Genomic DNA, 20,837 nt, shown 5'->3' with positions numbered 1-20,837 from the left:
TCCAAGTAGGCAGAGGGGCTTGTTTTTAGATAAAGTGGAAACTCTAGAAAATAAATGTCCCATTCCATTCATATAAAGAGCTTCCTGATAGAAACAAGGACACTTCACTATACACTCCTCTGCAATACTCACAAGAGGGCCAATCCCAGGTAGTTTGCAGTGCTGCCCCAGTACATCGGATTCTCCATGACGTTAAATGGGAAGCCGGTCACCTTCTTTTCCATTAAAATTCCAAAATAGTCTCCTAGAATTGAAGAACAAAAATCTCCCATCAGGCGCATTCTCCACCAAAACCGGGGAACATGGTACTGTAAACGAATGTTATCTTCCCCTAAATAAACATTGTAATAAATGTTATTTATTGTACAATAAGACAGATAAAAAGACTGGTTGTACCTACAGTTATAATGCACGGATGTACTACTGACATTAAAGAGGAGAGATATGAACCCAGTGGATGCATTTTGAAAAGGTTGGCCTTCAACTCTAGCCCCGCCCCAAAGTACGTTCAGCCTCCTCACTCTGTCAGTCACTAAACCCTGAGTAGAAAAGCCCACTGACAAAGATCCAAGTCTATATAATTGCCCCTAAATAGAAGAGACTTGTGTCTCTTTGTCAAAGCCTTTGATCAGCTCTGGGATGAAAGTGACAGATACCAGTCCATGGCCCTGCTCAAGGATAAGGTGATGCATATTTGATGCGGGGGGATCTCTTTTTGTAGCAAAAGACTTTGCTTTAGTTGGGTTCCAGTTGGAAAGTACAAGGCTATAACTGGGTTAGGGTTGAAATGTCTGACCCATTCATCACTAGAAGATATCATACTCCAACCCTTCACTTCAACGGCTCTATCTAGTGCTCAAATGGCAACCTATGCCGAAAGTGCTAAAGGGCAAGTAATGTATCAGCTCCCATTTAAAGAAGTGTACTGTGTGCAGAGAGTTGGCCTTGAGGTTAAGTGATGTGGCATCTCATGCTATAGAGCAGGGATCCCCAACCTTTCTTAAGGTCCCCATACACGGGCCGATTGTAGCTACCGATATGGATCCTTTGGACCGATTCGGCAGCTTATCGGCCCATGTAGGGGCAGAAACGAGGGGCATGCCCGACCGATATCTGGCCTGAAATTGGCCAGATATCAATTGGCCAGGTTAAAAAATTCAGTCGGATCGGGGACTGCATCGGCTCGTTGATGCGGTCCCCGAACCAACTGCCCCATTGCCGCCAATATAATATAATATAACGATCGAATTAGCCTACATGCTCCTCGATATCGCCCCTCCGTAGGTGGGGATATCGGGAGAAGATCCGCTCGCTTGGCGACCTCACCAAGTGAGCGAATCTTAACGTGTATGGGCACCTTTACTCATGAGCCACAGCCAAATGTAAAAAGACTTGGGGAGCAACACAAGCACCAAAAAAGTTCATGGAGGTGCCAAATAAGGGCTGTGATTGGCTGTTAGGCAGCCTCTATGCACCCTATCAGCTTACAGGGGCTTTATTTGGTAGGAAATCTTGTTTTTATTCAACCAAAACTTGCCCCCAAGTCAGGAATTCAAAAATAACTCCCTGGTTTGGGGGCACTGAGAGCAACATCCAAGGGGTTGGGGAGCAACATGTTACCCCCGAGCCACTGGTTGGGGGTCACTGCTACAGACCCTGGTTCTATTCCCCCGGGGGCAACTTCTTCTAACTTTAAACAAGTCACTTTATCTCCCAGTGTCCTGACATATTTACTCCGCCTATAATGGCTACTACACTTGCTGAGAAGTGCTTTGCGTCCCAGGGGAGAAAATCACTATATAAATAATTTCCCTTCCCTTAGTCATCCGCTACAGCGTATAAAAGGAAACAAACATTATTTTGAATGATAACAATATTTAGAAATTATGTATTATTTATCCTTTTATGGATGGGAGTAGTTTAAAATGCCTGCGTTTTTACGAGTAGCGCCCCTCCCGGCGTGTGTTTTCCCTCTGATATAATCCATGCTTTAGGGTGAGTGACTAGGCAGCTCCAACGAGTGCTGATGCCGGCCCTTTCTCGTAATGTCTATTCTCTCCGACATCTCATCCTACAGTATAACCCAGCACAGACACCCGTACGAGCCTCTCCGAGTTGTTAATATTTATTCCGTAACCACGTCACGGGCTAAATATACTCGTTATTGTGTTAAAATGCTAATGAGTGTTCCAGCAGGCAGGGTTTGTAATGAAATTTGTGAGCGGGTTCATTTTTTAATTTTTTTTCCCCCTCCTTGCTACTCAAACCATGACACTGGCTTTAGTAACTAGATAAATGTTTCAATTTCCCGGAGCTCCGTGGATATTTACGGATGCGGATCATAACGGAATGATGGGATCGCATGAGCAAAGCTGCATCTGAAAGCTCAGATCTGAATGGATGAAAAGCAGCAGACGGCTTTGTCCTTATTGTTCATGTCAAGAGATGTTATAGTACAATATGGGATCTATTATCCAGAATATGGCACTTGCACAAGTAATGATCTCCTTGGTTGCTACTGGTTACTAGACTAGGGCAAACTTGGTGCTGCTTATTACATAACCCTGATAGACTGCGATGATATCCTGTGCTTGGGCCGGATATCACTATATTTAAAGATCTATAGCCTCAGGCCTAACACCTAATTTTGTCTCCGATAGGAGGAAGGTAAAAAGAAAAGGGTTCATTTTCAATAGTTGTGTCCAAGCTACAATGGGCACCAAATCGGGTTCTTAAGCGCCATACCAGTCTAATTGTATCAGTGAGGCCCAGACTGGCAATCTGTGGTTTCTGGATGCCTTAAACCAGTGTTTCTCAACCTCCCTAATGCTGCGACCCTTTAATACAGTTCCTCATGTTGTGGTGACCCCCAACCATAAAATTATTCCTAACACCATCAGAAATATGTGTTTTCTCCTGTGAGAGGGTCATTCGACTCCCCAAAGGGGTCCCCGACCCACAGGTTGAGAACCGCTGCCTTAGACTTATGATATTATAGACAATCCATAGACTGCCACTATTTATTGGGGGCTGTTTGGGCCTCTGCCTTCCTAAAATGCCAAGGTCATTTTTAAATCCCAGCCCAGTAAACTACACAGCAAAACCCCAAAACTACTGTGAAACACAATGGACACAATTGCTATGGGGGAAAAAAACACTGCAAATTGCATCCAAAATTGCACTTTGTAGTTGTAAAGGACCCTTCAAGAGTGGGGCTGATTTACTTTTCCCTTTCCCTTAAAAGTTTGAAACACTTGGGGGGGTCTTTAAAGGGACAGTAACACCAAAAAATGAAAGTGTATAAAAGTAATTACTATATAATGTAATGTTGCCCTGTACTGGTACAACTGGTGTGTTTTCCTTAAAAAGACTACTATAGTTTATATAAATAAAGCTTCTGTGTAGCCACGGGGGCAGCCATTTACAGGAGAAAAGGCACAGGTTACTTAGCAGATAACAGATAAAACCCCATTATATTCTACAAAGCTTATCTGTTATCTGCTATGTGCCTGTGCCTTTTCTCCTTTTTCCCAGCTTCAATGGCTGCCCCCGTGTTGACATAGCAGCTCATTTATATAAACTATAGTAGCGTTTCTGTTGCAAACTTACCAGTTTTACCAGTGCAGGGCAACTGTACATTATATTTTAATTACTTTAAAACACTTTCATTTTTTGGTGTTACTGTTCCTTTAATTTTCTTTTCTTCTATAATTATGCCCCAAAGCTTGTTCTAGCTCTGCAACCCACAACAACCAAGCAATAAGCATGAAAGTGGTGGATATTATGAACCCTAATGATTCAGGATTGGACTGGCCTTCCTTAATAATAGGGGATCACCCAATGGACCTCAGCCTAGGAAATTACCATCAGCCCATCGTTATTTTCACTGAGGGACCTTATAGAAACCAATATATACCATTTGGCACTCTTTATATCAGTGGTTCTCAACCTTCCTAATGCTGCAACCCTTTAATACAGTTCCTCATGTTGTGGTGACCCCCAACCATAAAATTATTCCTAACACCATCAGAAATATGTGTTTTCCGATGGTCTTAGGCAACCCCTGTTAAAGGGTCCCGACCCCCAAAGGGGTCCCAACCCACAGGTTGAGACTTGCTGCTCTATATTTAATTGCTGTGAGATCAGGCCCAGGTTGGCAGGTGCTCTGGTGGCCCCCAGCAGACCCAGTCTGACTGGTTTCTAACGATAACTGGGGCAAATCAAAACCATTCCCATGTTACTATGTAACCCTTAAAGTTTCACTAGTTCGTCAGATGAAAAGAAAGAATCTCAGGAAGAAGAAGATTGGAAGGTGAGAGCGTCAGATCTTCACATAGATAATAGTCCCGCTATTAACCTGCCACTGTTTTCCTCTCTCATACACCATTTACTCTGCATCTGAAATAAATGCTATTAAAGTGCAATACTGCGGCTGACATGTCTCTGTTATACCTCCTAGTATTTAATTCTTAGCTGTGAAATTCTTCTCTCCCTGTGGAATCCTTTCACCATGGTGACGCTAGCAAATTCCTTTCTGCATATACATATATATATAAATATATGCATTGCTCTACAGAAGGTGAATCTTATGGCTGTTATTTGCATGATGGCAGGGTAAATAATGTGCAAACTGATAGTTCCAAGTACTGGAAACAAGGCGAGGAAATTGAGAGAGTACTCAGAATCCACAGCGGCGGCAGAAATCTACGTAAGAGCACCACAAAACTAGTATGACAGCCAAAGGGCTCCTAAGTGTTCCTTATGATCAAACCAGAGCTTTTCAGACATTTTAGGTTCTAGCTTCCCCTTAAGGCTCAGAATCATGGCCCCCTTAGCTGATAACAAGATTACAGATTTATGAAAACACTATTATATCAACCATGCGGCCCAGAATATTTATTATACCATACCAGGGTTGACCCTAAGTCTCACTAAAGTCTTAAAATGACCTTCAAACTGGGCTTCAAGAAGTATCTAGCAAAGCAAAGAGGTATTTTCCACCTATCTCACCCAAACAGGCCTTTAGCATAGCCTTGTTGTACTCTGGTGGACTTTACTTCCATCTATGATACCCAGGAGTCAGAAATGAAGGAGGAACATATAAGGTAGCCATCTGAAGGTCCATCTTCTACTCTTGCAAGTGCAGTAACTCTAATGGAGTCATGTTTTGCCTGGCAACTCTACCACCAGCAGGGAAGCAGCAAACTAAAATTACTTGCTCTTCAAAGGGTCCCCTAACATTGACATGGTGTGAGCAGGGCCTTGGGGAGCTTTTGGACTAAGTATGGCAATCTAGTTGCTGCTAGACAAGTCTACTCTATAGCTGAGGATGCTCAGAGTTGCAGCTTTGTCCATGCAATGTCAAGAGTCTACCCCCTAGTGCCAGTAGAGCGTAATGCACCAAGCAACCCACGTGAGCCCACTAAGGGCCGCTTGGGAAGCAGCAAACTAAAATAACTTGCTCTTCAAAGGGTCCCCTAACATTGACATGGTGTGATCAGGGCCTTGGGGAGCTTTTGGACTAAGCAAGGCAATCTAGTTGCTGCTAGACAAGTCTACTCTATAGATGAGGATGCTCAGAGTTGCAGCTCTGTCCATGAAATGTCTAGAGTCTACCCCCTAGTGCCAGTAGAGCGTAATGCACCAAGCAACCCACGTGAGCCCACTAAGGGCCGCTAGGGAAAAGATGTTGCTTTGCAGGTGAAAAACAAATATAAGGCTTTGTACTATTTATAGAGGCCTCCCCAGCACATATATATGGGTATATTTTTACACAGTGCCAACAACCATATGTGGGTAGAATAAAAAGTAAACAAACCGTGTGTACAATTCATAACAAGGATTACACGACAAGAAAAGGAGAGGAAAGGTCACTGCCCCTCAGGTCTTAATGGGATTTAGTAGTTCAGCTGCTGTGGGAATGTTATTTAATTACAAATCAGAGCTGTTGGAGCCGTGCCATTGGTTGGGCAGTGGACTAAACTGGTTCAGATCCTGCTTCCAAATACAGTGACCTTGGGCCTGACACCCGCTCCTATAATGTTCTCCGGTGTTCTAATTAGTGTTTTACCGCCAACAAGTCAGAAAGGATCACGTTAGGATGGAACCTCTTTTCATCTAATCTCAGTGGATGCCCATGTGTTTGCTAGAAAGATCTAATGATGGATAAGGCATCCCAGAGTATACTGTATGGTCCCCTTATATTTATATGCACTGTAGTGATCCTATCCATCCTTAACCAATTCTTCTCCAGTGTAAACAAGCAGCCTTTTCTTTATATCTTGGACCTTTCATATTCTTCTTTGGACTTTTTCTTTTGCATTTATATCTTTTTTAAGAACTGGAGACTAAACTTCACTGCACATTCCAGCTGGGGCCTTACCAGTGCCTTACAGAGGGGAAGAATGACCCCCTCCTACTGAAAATCTCTACCCCTTTTAATTTATGACAATACTTTTCAGACTGTTGACTCCTTCCTGCTGCTGTCTGGCAATGCTTCCTACAACTATGGTTAACCAGGTCCTTCTCCATCAAGGATGTGTCTAACTTAAGGTGCCCATACACCTTCAGATCCGCTTGCTTGGGGATGTCGCCTACGGGTGGGCGACATCGGGAGAATCCAAGCTAATTCGATTGTTTGGCCCTGGCGACGAGTATAGGCAAAGTTGGTCAACGAGCTGATGCGGTCCCCAATCGGACTAGATTTTTTAACCTGCCCGATCAATATTTGGCCGATTTCAGGCCAGATATCAGTCGGGCAGGCCCATCAGTAGTGCCCATACACGGGCCGATTAGCTGCCGAATCGGTCTAAGGGACCGATATCGGCAGCTAGAATTAGCCGTGTATGGGCACCTTTAAATGGCTATACACAGCCAGATTTAATATGCCAATATGGGCGCTTCCGACCAGTTCGGCAGTTTATCTTCCTGTGTATGGGGCCCTCTAACAGGCCTTCTCGACCAAAAATCGGGCAGGGTTGATTTTTCTGTGGGATCGAGGACTGCATTGTCTCATTGATATGGTCCTCACTCTAATTTTTCGTATATTCGTATACCCTTCATGGTAATGCATTTGTTTAGCCCTATGGGCAAATGATGGCGATGGCATGCACGGTGGGCATATCGGGGGAAAAATTTGCTCATTTGGTAACCTTGCCAAACAAGCAAATCTTACAGTGTATGGCCACCTTTAGTCAATTTTAGGCTTGCATATTATTGTGTCCCACATGCCTAACATTTATCAACACTAAATCTCATCTGCCACTTAGCTGCCCAGTTGCCAGTTAGTCCACATCTACAATACCAGCCCTATGTCAGTAACGAACAAACTAAATAAAAGTGAACCCTGCGGAACATCACTAAAGCTGGCCATATATGCATTTCGTTTCGTTGCGTGGATGGCAACTCGCCGAGGCGACAGATATCGCAAAAGGCTGCGGATACCGTCCGACTCGCCGATCAGGCGGGTTAAAAGATTTTGATCGGGCGCCATTGAAGGCGCCTCAGCAAAATTTACCTTCAGGGCTGAATTGGCAGAAGGAGGTAGAAATCCTATTGTTTCTATCTCCTTATCTGCCGTTTCAGCCCTGAACGTCTGTGGAGGGTGGGATCAAAAATCGCCACGTGTGTCTCCACCATAAAGCCCTACCCCAAACAGAGAATGCACCATGGACGGCCTTCCTCTCCTTTACGCTAATGGGGTTTTTCATTCTCTCCTGGCTTATACATACGCCAGCGAAAGAAAATAAAAACGACCCATTATCCTTAGCCAGTGGTCTATCCATGTACAAATACATTATTACGAACAGACCTAAAGTTTTTGATTGGCTGACATGAGTATTTACAAATGTTTACAGTGGAAAGAGTGAAAGAGAGTGTGGGCTGGGAATCCCAAGTTCGTGGCAACCCCAGAGATTTAGCAGAATCCCAAGTTCCATGACAGATCTGTTTAATTCCCATGCTGCTTCTGCGGCTCCGTGCATCAGTCTTTCATGAGCAGGAAAATAAGCAATGTCTCAGTTCTGCCAGACTCCCCATAGCAGAAAGGGAAGGGAAGCGTGACTGGCGTACAGCAACACGGCTCGGCGCATTATTACAGCACGATCACTAATGGTTCCTCGGAGAGCTTACTGGAACTTATAAAGGGGCACAGGTAGGAGAGAAGGGCTGGAATTGTACCTAATTGTATCTATAATATCTGCCTATTCTGCTACCCGATAATATAGCTGGGAAATACCATTACTTACAGTAAAGTCTAAGAACAGTGCAAGCCCCAGATGGTGTGTGATGGAGGCTACTTATCCAGCATGAAGTTCTGTTCTGTTATATAAGGACAATTTCTCTTTCTTTAAAGAGGTACAGCTCATGAAACTATAGTCCTATACACTGTAAGGATGTATATAGTGTCTTTCCAGATAAAATATGCTCAAGTGCACAATTAGGGGCCAGAGAATTCTGCACCAATTAGGCAGTTCTACACAGCTACACCCAGACGTGTTGTGGCACAATGAGAATCCTATACCTATGGTCAATTGGTAGAGTACCGGGCTATGTGTACCTCTGTGTAACACACTTGTGTACAGACTCATGACTTTTACAGAAAAAAACACTGTGATTGGCCCTCAAGGAACCCTAGTTGGAGTTCCTGGGTTGCCTCCAGTGTCATGTAGTTTTGGGTCAAAGCTTGCCCTGGTCTACAAAATATATATATAGCAACCAAACTAGTGGTTGTTCCCATATCTGCTACACTAGGTTAATCCAAGCAAGATGCTGGTTGGTGTAAGGAGCTTCTGGACCCTTTTCCTATAATTATAAAACACTTAGGGGGGCTGATAGAATCAATCAGAGATAGCAGATATAGGACGGCAAGATGGCACACTGCAGCAAGATGGTGACAGCACTATATGTATATGTTCTGCCAAACTGCAACCCCCCCACCCCCCAATATTGATAAGGAACAGCTCCCAGAAACCAATGGCTACCAAATACCATTAGAGCAGGGGTCCCCAACCTTTCTTACTTGTGAGCCACAGTCAAATGTAAAAAGACTAAGAGAGCAACACAAGCACCATAAAGGTTAATTGAGGAGCCAAATAAGGGCTGTGATTGGCTATTAGGCAGCCTCTATGCACCCTATCAGCTTACAGGGGGCTTTATTTGGTAGGAAATCTTGTTTTTATTCAACCAAAACTTGCCCCCAAGTCAGGAATTCAAAAATAACTCCCTGGTTTGGGGGCACTGAGAGCAACACCTAAGGGGTTGGGAGCAACATGTTGCCACTGAGCCACTGGTTGGGGATCACTGCATTACAGTATACTGGAAGTTGGGCATCACATATTGGACAGTCATCCAACAAGGATACACCAAATACAGGATTTGCCTCAGGAATCTGGTCTATCCCATTGCTTTTTGCAGGATATAGATGAATTCTGGGAACACAGCTGAACAGAATTTGGATCTTTAATGTCTCTAGGAAGACTTCCAATCATCCAGGTCAAAATATTAATTAATATATCTAGTAGTGATATGTCTAAATTACTCTTGCTGAGTAATCTTGAATGTGCTGTACCACAGATCCGAGCAGACCCTTGTAATTACCCTTTAAGTTAATTACAATTCTAACAATATAATCACCACCATTGTGATAAGACTATGGTAAATGTGTTAAGCTGGCCATACACGCACCGATATTATTGTACGAAACCTCGTTTTGTACGATAATCGGTGCGTGTATGGTATGTCGGCGAGTCGACTGATATCGCAGGAACCTGCTGATATCGGACGACTCGCCGATCGGACCAGTTGAAAAATTTTGATCGGGCGCCATAGAAGGCGCCTGACCAAAATTCTCCCTTCAGATCTGAATCGGCAGAAGGAGGTAGAAATCCTATTGTTTCTACCTCCTTACCTGCCGATTCAGCCCTGAATGGTGTGTGGCGGATCTTACGATGTTTCGTGCGACCGATGGTCGTACGAAACATCGTCAGATCGCCACGTGTATGGCCACCTTTATCCTGAAAGGCTTCTATGCCTGGTAAATCCCTACCACACCGATAAAGACCTGAAAAATGACCGTGCCTGAGTCATAAAGACATGGGATGGCCCTACTGGGTTAAGTGCATGGCTCAGTCCTAAATGTACAACACACGGATATATTTACTTACTATAAAAATTGTTAGCTGGGAATTGAGAGAAGCATCTAAGGCTTTTATCCAGGGAAACACAAATCACCTGACTGTTTGCAATGTACAGTGTACACACATTTGTATGAATCCACCCAAAATGACCTGGGCTTACACACCGAGCCATCTGCTCCTATGGAAAAAACCCATAGTAGGTTGGGATAATGAGATATAGTGCAGGAACCCTGCCTCCCTCTGTGGCTCTGCTGTGTATCTGAAGCAGCGTAGGGGGTTCCTGCCAGTGAGGGCAGTGAGGTTGGGGAATGCCCTGCCGAGGGTGTTGGGTAGGGGGTTCCTCACGGTGAGGGCAGTGAGGGGGTTGGGGAAAGCCCTGCCGGGGGATGTTGGGTAGGGGGTTCCTCACGGTGAGGGCAGTGAGGTTGGGGAATGCCCTGCCGGGGGATGTTGGGTAGGGGGTTCCTCACGGTGAGGGCAGTGAGGTTGGGGAATGCCCTGCCGAGGGTGTTGGGTAGGGGGTTCCTCACGGTGAGGGCAGTGAGGTTGGGGAATGCCCTGCCGGGGGATGTTGGGTAGGAGGTTCCTCGCGGTGAGGGCAGTGAGGGGGTTGGGGAATGCCCTGCCGGGGGATGTTGGGTAGGGGGTTCCTCACGGTGAGGGCAGTGAGGTTGGGGAATGTCCTGCCGGGGGATGTTGGGTAGGGGGTTCCTCACGGTGAGGGCAGTAAGGTTGGGGAATGCCCTTCCTAGAGATGGGGTAATGGCAGATTCTGTTAATGCCTATAAGAGGGGCCTGGATGAGTTCTTGAACAAGCAGAATATCCAAGGCTATTGTGATACTAATATCTACAGTTAGTATTAGTGGTTGTATATATAGTTTATGTATGTGAGTGTATAGATTGGTAGGTGTGGGTTGTGTGTGCTGGGTTTACTTGGATGGGTTGAACTTGATGGACTTTTTTCAACCCTATGTAACTATGTAACTAACTGTGTAACTATGTGTATTCAGTGAATGATACACTCCATTGTGATGGACAGTGTAGCAGGGACGATATATGGGACTTGCCCCTATTTACATACTAATTGGTGGCACTGAAAAGGACTGGAGTGGGTGGGATACAGAGTGGGTAATGGGCGTGCCTGGGTGTGGTCACCACAGACTAGGGGGTATTTGCCAGAGACAATGGCAGTATGAAGGTATGGGTTGCGCTCAATTACACAAGGTTAATTATTGCTCTTTATACTGGTATGGGACCTGTTATCCAGAATGCTCAGGACCCAGGGCTTTCCGGATAAGGGATCTCTCCGTAATTTGGATCTCCATACCTTGTCTATTAAAAAAATCTTTTAAACATCATTTAAACCCAATAGGATCGTTTAGCCTCCAATAAGGATTCATTATATCTTAGTTGGGATCAGTTACAAGGTACTGTTTTATTATTACAGAGAAAAGGGAATCATTTAACCATTAAATAAACCCAATAGGGCTGTTCTGCCCCCAATAAGGGGTAATTATATCTTAGTTGGGATCAAGTACAGGTACTGTTTTATTATTACAGAGAAAAGGGAATCATTTAACCATTAAATAAACCCAATAGGGCTGTTCTGCCCCCAATAAGGGGTAATTATATCTTAGTTGGGATCAAGTACAGGTAATGTTTTATTATTACAGAGAAAAGGGAATCATTTAACCATTAAATAAACCCAATACGACTGTTCTGCCCCCAATAAGGGGTAATTATATCTTAGTTGGGATCAAGTTCAGGTACTGTTTTATTATTACAGAGAAAAGGGAATCATTTAACCATTAAATAAACCCAATAGGGCTGTTCTGCCCCCAATAAGGAGAAATTATATCTTAGTTGGGATCAATTACAAGGTATTGTTTTATTATTATAGACTGTAATGAGCAAAGCCCTCTTTAGTTACTGTATCATTGTGTATCATTATAAACATAAGCACATTTCTGCCAAATCCTTAGTATCAGGACGGACCCAATAAGAAACCTTCAGGTCTGTTTAGTATTACTTGATTAGAAGTGATTGTTATTTAATAGGGACTTGGTACAACCCTCGTCTACAATATGATATTGCCAATATTTACAATTAATGGTTTTAAAGCCATCATGCAAGTTCTAAAGCAGCAGCAAAGCCACAAAATGGGGGATGTTGATTGCGCTGAACATTTATATGGATGGAGACGGCTGCTATACCACCGGCCGTGCCATAATGTACGCATGTGGAGGTACAGACACGTCAGAAAGTAGGGCAGAAAAACAGATTAAGGACGCTTGGGAGAGACAGGTCCAAGCGTTAAGAAAAGCAACAGACCCAAAGTGGTTGACGAGTATTCAGGAGGCGCGCGGTGAGGGGGGCGCTTATTGTCTGTATATGAAAGAGGCACAAAACATGGTGAAAAAAACCTCCTTTATGGAACAATGAGCAGGATGAATGCTCGGGAGCGGAGAGACAAATCCAGCACTGCTGGGCTGATAATCAACTGACACAGTAACCTTGTTCTGCAGCCGAGACACTGCAAGCGTATGGCTAATTAGGCTGCTTCATGAATTCTATTGTCTCTGCTGTGTATTTGTGTTGGAAGCTTTATTGTGTATGTTCAACAAGTGGCAAGGCATATAGTCTGTTAGCTCCGCTCCTTTCACTTTGTTATATCTGCCCAGTGCAACTAGCAACAGCCATGTTAGATGGGCAAAAGATCCACACGTTCTAATTGTTATAATTGGCTATGTACCCACACCCATCGTTGCCCACACAGGTGTCACTGCATCACACAATGACACCCAAGAAAATTCCATGTTTTCCTATATTATGGCAACAGTTTTTCCTGTTTTTCCTGCAGCACAATCATTCTCCCATGAACAACACCAGGTCCATACAAAATGGGTTTGCTGAGATTGGAATGGAAGAACCTGACTCACCTGAATAGAACCCTGACCTACTGGCCCAACAAAACCCATGGGATAAACTGGAACACTGTCAGTCAGTCCTCACTAATGCTTTTGTGGTCACTGAATGGATAGAAATCCTACCATCAACGTTCCAAAGTCTTTCCATAAGAGTAAAGGTTCTTATAGGGGAAATAAGATTTTGGACAGGCAGGTGTTTACATACTACTGGCCAGTAGAAAGTCTTCTCAGAAGAGTAGAAGTTCTTATAGGCAGGACCAATTTCTTATTAATAAACTTTGTTTGGGAATTAGATGTTGGACAGGCAGGTGTCCACATACTATTGGCCAGTGGAAAGTCTTCTCAGAAGAGAAGATGCTCTTATAGGCAGGACCAATTTCTTATAAATACACTTAGTTTGGGATTACGATGTTGGACAGAAAGATGTCCACATACTTTTGGTCATATAATGTATAAAATGGAATTAAAAAATTAGCCTTCTATTAGTGGCAATACTAAAAACATACAAAAACGTTGTCCTTCATCATCATCTCAGGTAAGTGCATTAAAGCAAGTAAGGAGTGGCAAACAACTTGGTACTGCAATTAGGCTATGTACCAATTGAATGGATGAGCAATCAAAATGGCCTCAGTGCCACCAATGGCTTGCCATTAGCTCCTGGTTCTGCTAACATCTAAAAATCAACTGCCAAACTGCCCCCATTTGATGCCCCTGCTGCTTGGAATATTTTCTGAATTGTGTTCCTTCCCAACCATCAACTATGTGCATCTTCATCACTGTGACAAATGCTGACAGTTACTCCTCTCTCATAGTGACAAAGATCTCTTCATCTAGCCATGGTAGAGCCATATTAATGGGCCAATTAGCCTTCTTTACACATGATAGGATGCTAACTGGTTGATTGGTTGGTCAATACAGAGACCTGCATGATGAAACCAATATTCTCCAGGAAGATGGTTTAAAAGTGGGTATTCCACTGGTATCCAATGGGGTGCAGGACTCTAGATCAATGTACTGTCTATGTACAGAATACTGTTTGGCCAATGCCTTCATATGGATATTATATAGGATATGATCACCTTCATATTCATATGGATATTACCAGTATATAGGATCTGATACCCTTCATATTCATTCTAACGTATCCATAAGAGCCTGGCACTAAACAGAAAGGTAAGGTGGCATTTTAGCGCAAATGGCTCCCCAACAAAAGCCCCATTACAGCAGCCAACAGAAGAAGGTTATGCAGCCTACGCCATGCCCTGCTGAGGTTACAACATGCCATCTCTGAAATATGTGCCATTGCCCAAAATAACTGGCACTTGCCTGAGCCCAAACTGTCACCACCCACATGCTTTGTTACATACAGCGCTACCGTTCCTTTCAGCTCTGACCTAGAAGGAGAAACAACGCCACGTTACATGCTGCCCAGACAAAGGCACTTTTCATTCTCACACAGGAGACAACTGGAACAGACATTGACACAGAAACCTAAATTCTGCCCATGACTCACCATTCACAGCTGCAATATTTACTGGGTTTTTTTTTTAGGATGAAGCAGCATTTATTATTATTCTTTTTTATTTCTCAACTTTTGATGGTAATGCTTCGGTCAGGGACGGGCGAGCTTTGTGCCGGCACATAATGATTCTCTATTCATTCCAAAGGTTTCATTCATGTTGCAGAACTTTGCAGGCCTGTAATTGTGATTTGGAAATAGCACGGGGGCTTTGCTTATTACATGAAGATCTCGGACTGGGCTGCTGTTTGTGGGAAATGCTAAAGCAGCTTGGCAAATTAACAAATACACAACCTACGAGGGTCTCTGGGGCTTGAGCTAGCCTTTAATAATGTACCCGTGTGGGTAGAAAAGGCAGCAGTACATTAAAAATGGCACCAACACAAGCACACACCCTCTGCCATACAGATCTATAAAAGGGGACTATGTTTATTATAATTTTTTTTTGTTGTTTTTCCCAAGGTAATGACTACCTCTCTCCTCACAGAGGATAAATAAAATAGAATCTGGGAAATGGGTATGACCTTCTATTCTTTTATTAGCCTAGAAAAAGAGCTTAACTGGTTACTATCTGTTTGTAGAGAAGCAGGGCCGCTGCTCCCTATAAGCAGAGTACTCAGTCTGCATAGGGCACCAACTCCAAGGGGGGCACCATCCCAGCTGCTCAAAAAAATCATTTTTATATATTATAACATACCCCCCAACACTGTCCCGCCAGTTTTTATAGCGCATCCCGCTGTCCCGGATAGTTCAATCAATCTATGGGGGCAATTGGGGGCACTTACTATGGGGGCATTGTCTATGGGGGCTATTCGGGGAACTTACTATGGGGGCATTTTCTATCGGGGATATTGGGGGCACTGTGTGTGGGGCCCCTATAGTAGGTGTTTTTTTTTATTATTTTATTTTTACTTCCGTAATATTTGGGGGAGGGGGCACAAAAGTACATTTCTGCTTAGGGCACCCATTTGGCCAGCAGCGGCCCTGAATGGACAGATATTATCCCGAACGCAGACGAACAACATATCCTAAAACTCCATTTACACGCAATGAGACTAATTCCCTCCAGCCAATATCAAATCATGACCCTACAGCTGCTACATCAATCTTACCTCACTCCATCACGGAGATTCAAAATAGGACAACTTGACAACCCCAAATGCCTCAGATGCAAAAATGACGAAGGTTCATTACTCCACTGCATTTGGCAATGCCCAATTATCCAGACCCTATGGACGCAGACGTATGACTATTGGCACCAACTGGCAAAAAAAAAAATTCACACCAGACACCGAATGGGCCTTCTTTAGCAAAATAAAAGGGGGGCAACAAATCACCAAACCTGCGGGAAAACTGGCTGCAGGAACAAGAGAAGCCATACTTCAGGAATGGCTATCAGTCACACCACCATCTATAAATCTGGTCAAGAACAAATTACATTTTCTTTTTCATATGGATTGGCTTGAGGCATCAACCAACAAAACAACCTACACTCACAGATTTTTTGACACATGGACAACTTACATCCTGAACCTTCCCCCAGACATTAGACAACTGACAGTTGACACATTCAAGAATACCACATGGTATGACCAAGAGAGCCTCAGAGGCACTTATCCTCTACTATACGCCATAATGGCTCCAAGATGAACCATCGCTGCCTCCCAGGATCCACAATACAATGAAACCAGGTACCCCAAATAACCTTCCCCGGTGAACTGAAATGTATATAGTTCATGTTGATTTTATCTGAAGCTTCACATTATATTTTGTTTGTTTGATCTATTTACCAATCGGACCCTCCACTATACCCTATTTTCGGGAAATTGGCTCACCTAAGCGTCAATTAGCCAATTACCTACCATCCATACACATGCATACCCTGAATAGGCTCACCAATGTAAAGATTTTAAACCCTAAGAGTACCAAATATCTATGCCTAATAATATGTTTTGACTCTTGTAAAAGATAATATTTTGCATATGTGGAAACCGATTGTTATGCATAGAAATAAATAAAAAAAATAAAAAAAAAAAGACAGTCTTTCTTTCCCCAAAAATGGGAAAGTGGCGGTTGAGTTGGAATTTAGGTGGATTTCTGTGAGAAAGTGTTTTCCCACCACTTTTACTGCAAAAAAGGCCTCTCTCCCCTCTGTGACTCCCCCCCAGAGAATGTTGCTAAATGGAGGATTCATTCCCCCCTACTATAACAGCCCCCCTAGTTATATAGGGCTTGGGGCAAGCGGCAGGCTCTAACCCTGAGTGTTTCAGGCAGTCGGTTAGGATACACGCATCGCCAGGTCTGGAGTTCGATTCTGGCCAGGGAGCCCGTCCATCAAAATAGAATTGGGTCTCATAGCTGATGCCTAGGTACATATATGTATCAGAATTGGTATCACAATTGAGCCCCATTGATGGAAGCAGAGGCACCAGGCCAGGGAATTGAACACAAGGACCATTGATGTGAGGCCCGACCCGCGCCACTGGCATACCGGCCTCCTCCTTTTTGTATTTTCAAGGGCAGCCCATGATTTATGATGCCAGCTATTAAACTGTCCCTGTCACAGTGTCTATGGCAGCTGGAAGCATTTGTCACAGGAAAAATCCCTTTCTTTTCACTGGCAATAAGAAGCCAATTGATAGGTGAGCTGAGCTACAGCGCAGGGCCAATGGGAATTCCAAGCCAAAATCAGCAAGTGCATTTTAGGGTCATTTCTGGAAATCTGATAAGGATACATGGAAATAATCATAGAACAGAAGAATCTACACTGGGGAGCTGATAGGGGAGTAATGGAGATATATATTCTGAGCAGTATAAGAGTGCCCAGCTGGTATTTAATACAGGAGATATCCTCTGAGCGCTGTTACCCCCTGCTGGTATATGGTACAGGAGATTCACCTTACTTCTATGCATTATCAGTAACCCTTCAGACAGTATAGAGTTCAGCCCCCCCAGCCCAATAAATAGTGACTGTCTGTGGCACCTTACAGCCCCCCTGGCATTCCCAGTACCCAGAGGCACAAACAGCCCCCCCCCAGCCCAATAAATAGTGACTGTCTGTGGCACCTTACAGCCCCCCTGGCATTCCCAGTACCCAGAGGCACAAACAGCCCCCCAGCCCAATAAATAGTGACTGTCTGTGGCACCTTACAGCCCCCCTGGCATTCCCAGTACCCAGAGGCACAAACAGCCCCCCCAGCCCAATAAATAGTGACTGTCTGTGGCACCTTACAGCCCCCCTGGCATTCCCAGTACCCAGAGGCACAAACAGCGCCCCAGCCCAATAAATAGTGACTGTCTGTGGCACCTTACAGCCCCCCTGGCATTCCCAGTACCCAGAGGCACAAACAGCCCCCCCATCCCAATAAATAGTGACTGTCTGTGGCACCTTACAGCCCCCCTGGCATTCCCAGAGGTGAGAAATGGAGACTGGGTGAAACCAAGCAAAACAGTAGAGCTTACAATTGATCTGACAGTTACACTGAGCTTCACTCCATTTTGAAAATGGTGGGAAAAATGTCCTTTAAAAGACAGTCTTTCTGGAAGCAACAAACCTTAACTTTCTCCTTCACCTACCACCAAACGAATTAACAACTAACCAAAAAAATAACCCACTATTCATTCATACCTATAAAGCTTGGCGCACAATTAGGCACAAATATAAAACCACTCAAAACCTCTCCCTATACCTACCTTGGACAGGAAACACAAACTTTCCCAGCGGCCTAATGACCAACATCTTTGCACAATGGAAACAAGAAGGACTCCACTGCATTAGAGACGTACTCAACAGAAAACTCACTATTATGACATTTACAGAAGCAACCACCAAATGTCCTTTTCTCCGAACTCAACACTTTCCCTTTATGCAAGCCACACACTATGCGAGAGAGGTTTTGAGACAATTAACAGAACAAGATCTCTCTAGCCCTGTGAAGCATATATGGAAAGGAGCCAACACTCATCCCTCCACAGCATCCATCCATAGACTCATTAGACCAAACCCAAACAACACACACAAAAATATATCCCTAAGGAAATGGACACAGGGCCGCTGCTCCCTATAAGCAGAGTATGCAGTCTGCATAGGGCACCATCCCAGCTGCTCAAAAAAATCATTTTTATATATTATAACATACCCCCCAACACTGTCCCGCCAGTTTTTATAGCGCATCCCGCTGTCCCGGATAGTTCAATCAATCTATGGGGGCAATTGGGGGCACTTACTATGGGGGCATTGTCTATGGGGGCTATTGGGGGAACTTACTATGGGGGCATTTTCTATCGGGGATATTGGGGGCACTGTGTGTGGGGCCCCTATAGTAGGTGTTTTTTTTTATTATTTTATTTTTACTTCCGTAATATTTGGGGGAGGGGGCACAAAAGTACATTTCTGCTTAGGGCACCCATTTGGCCAGCAGCGGCCCTGTAGAGAAGTCAAAACACATGTAAGAGCAGGAAGAATTTTATGTGGGGGGGAACAATGAACTTGAGCTTTGCTTAATGAATACAGAATCTAGATGTAGTCGAAACTAGTGATACACGAGTCAAAAGTACTTGACCCACACTTAACCTAACCCGCCCTATCTCAATCAGACCCAAGCTTTAGGACTTTTCATGATGTCAGACAGAGTGGACTCTTTGGTGGTTATGTCTCTGCAGAAGACATAGGAACCTAAGACCTCAGTCTAGCTGGAGACTAAGATCTGTAGACCTCAACCCTCACTGGAGCTTCAACTGCTGAGGTCTTTCAATCTGCTTTATGGGGGTTTAATGCTCTTTTTCATCATAATTTTATAAACATGTCCATAAGAACTTGACAAGTAGGTGCCTGTCATAATAGGAGGCATTATGTCAGGGAACCGCCATTGGGTACTAACTAGGTGTCCATTTAATGAAGTAATTTGATGCACTTTTAAATTTGAACTTATTATCGGCTTCTTATAGATAAGAATAATTCTCCAATGAGGGCCAACCAGAAATATGTCAGCCATCTTGCTCTTAATTAACAAGGGACGACTGGTGATATTAGACTGTAAACAGACATACTAAGGTGGCAAACAGTGATGTTTAGGTGTTCATTGTGCCTTCAGCTCTGATAAAAAAAAAACAAAGGACAGAGCTAGGAGCACACAAAACAAGCGGGACCATGACTGGACGATTCTCTAGCATTAAGTTGGCCAAGGGACTTGGGGAGCTGGAGGATATGTTCTACTATACAAGAAGATGTATGATCATTAATCTTAGTCACATTTGCTATGTTCTGTAACAAACACAGCGTGCTGACTAACGATGAGCCGGCGAATGCCTTCAGTTGTGGAACACAAACAATGGATACCTTGAACTGAAGTGTCACTTGACCAAAACACAAGCTTACATGGTGCCCCGGGGCTGCACTGAAGCATTTAAGAATCATTTAAGGATAATTACAGCAGAGAACAAGCTCATTAAACAGGGCTAAATGGTAGCACAGAGCTGGAAGGCCCCGGTGGAAACTGGAACGGTTATATTAATGAGCAACGCAGACAGGCACCTTGGCAGGGACCATTACATTCCAGATCTGACCGACCCCAGTAAAGCTGGCTAATCTGTTATACACACCAGCGAGGTTACCCGGCCTGCATAATATGTTCATAGAAATGAGAATTATTGCATAAACATGAGGATTAAACTAGTTACCGACGCGGTGCCAGGACTTATGGGGGCCATACATATAGGTGTATACATATTGTATAGCCCAGGGGGGCACAGAAGACTATTAAGCTGTGGGGAATGTACACAGTAAAAATGTAAATAAAAATTCTGTGCGGCCCGGCAAAAAAACTGTGGGTCCTGGAAACACAAAACTGGATAAAAATATAAAACAGATCTGAAGACAGAAGGTAGATGTCCCTTTTAGGGCTCTGGCACACGGGGAGAGTTGTCAGCAGTTGCCATCCCACCGGTGAAAATGTAAGTCGCCGGTGGGATGGCACACGCGGTGGCGGCCGAAAATGCCTTGCGAGGCAACTTTGGCGATTTGCCAAAATCGCCTGCGCAGCGTGTGCCATCCCACTGGTGACTTACATTTTCGCCGGTGGGATGGCAATTCGGGAGATTAGTCGCCTGCGAACAGGGAGATTTGTCGCGGGCGACTAATCTCCCCGTGTGCCAGAGCCCTTAGGGTGAAGACACATGGAGCTACTAGTAGCAGCTACTTCTCGCGACTACTAAAACAGACAATGCTGATCATGTACTGATAATTGTCTCTATGC

General features: G+C 44.1%; 1 protein-coding gene across 1 annotated transcript in view; it reads right to left on the bottom strand.

The window, feature by feature from the left end:
* The window catches only part of pemt (phosphatidylethanolamine N-methyltransferase), an 86,317-nt gene that overhangs the window by 20,331 nt on the left and 45,149 nt on the right, over positions 1 to 20,837 (bottom strand). Inside the window, 1 exon segment of the mRNA NM_001006844.1 lies at positions 133 to 244. Within this exon segment, the coding sequence (NP_001006845.1) occupies positions 133 to 244 (112 nt within the window).

The sequence above is a fragment of the Xenopus tropicalis genome, chromosome 9 (assembly GCF_000004195.4).
Source record: "Xenopus tropicalis strain Nigerian chromosome 9, UCB_Xtro_10.0, whole genome shotgun sequence".
NCBI classification, from domain to species: domain Eukaryota; kingdom Metazoa; phylum Chordata; class Amphibia; order Anura; family Pipidae; genus Xenopus; species Xenopus tropicalis.
This window is presented reverse-complemented; position numbering and strand designations above follow the sequence as displayed.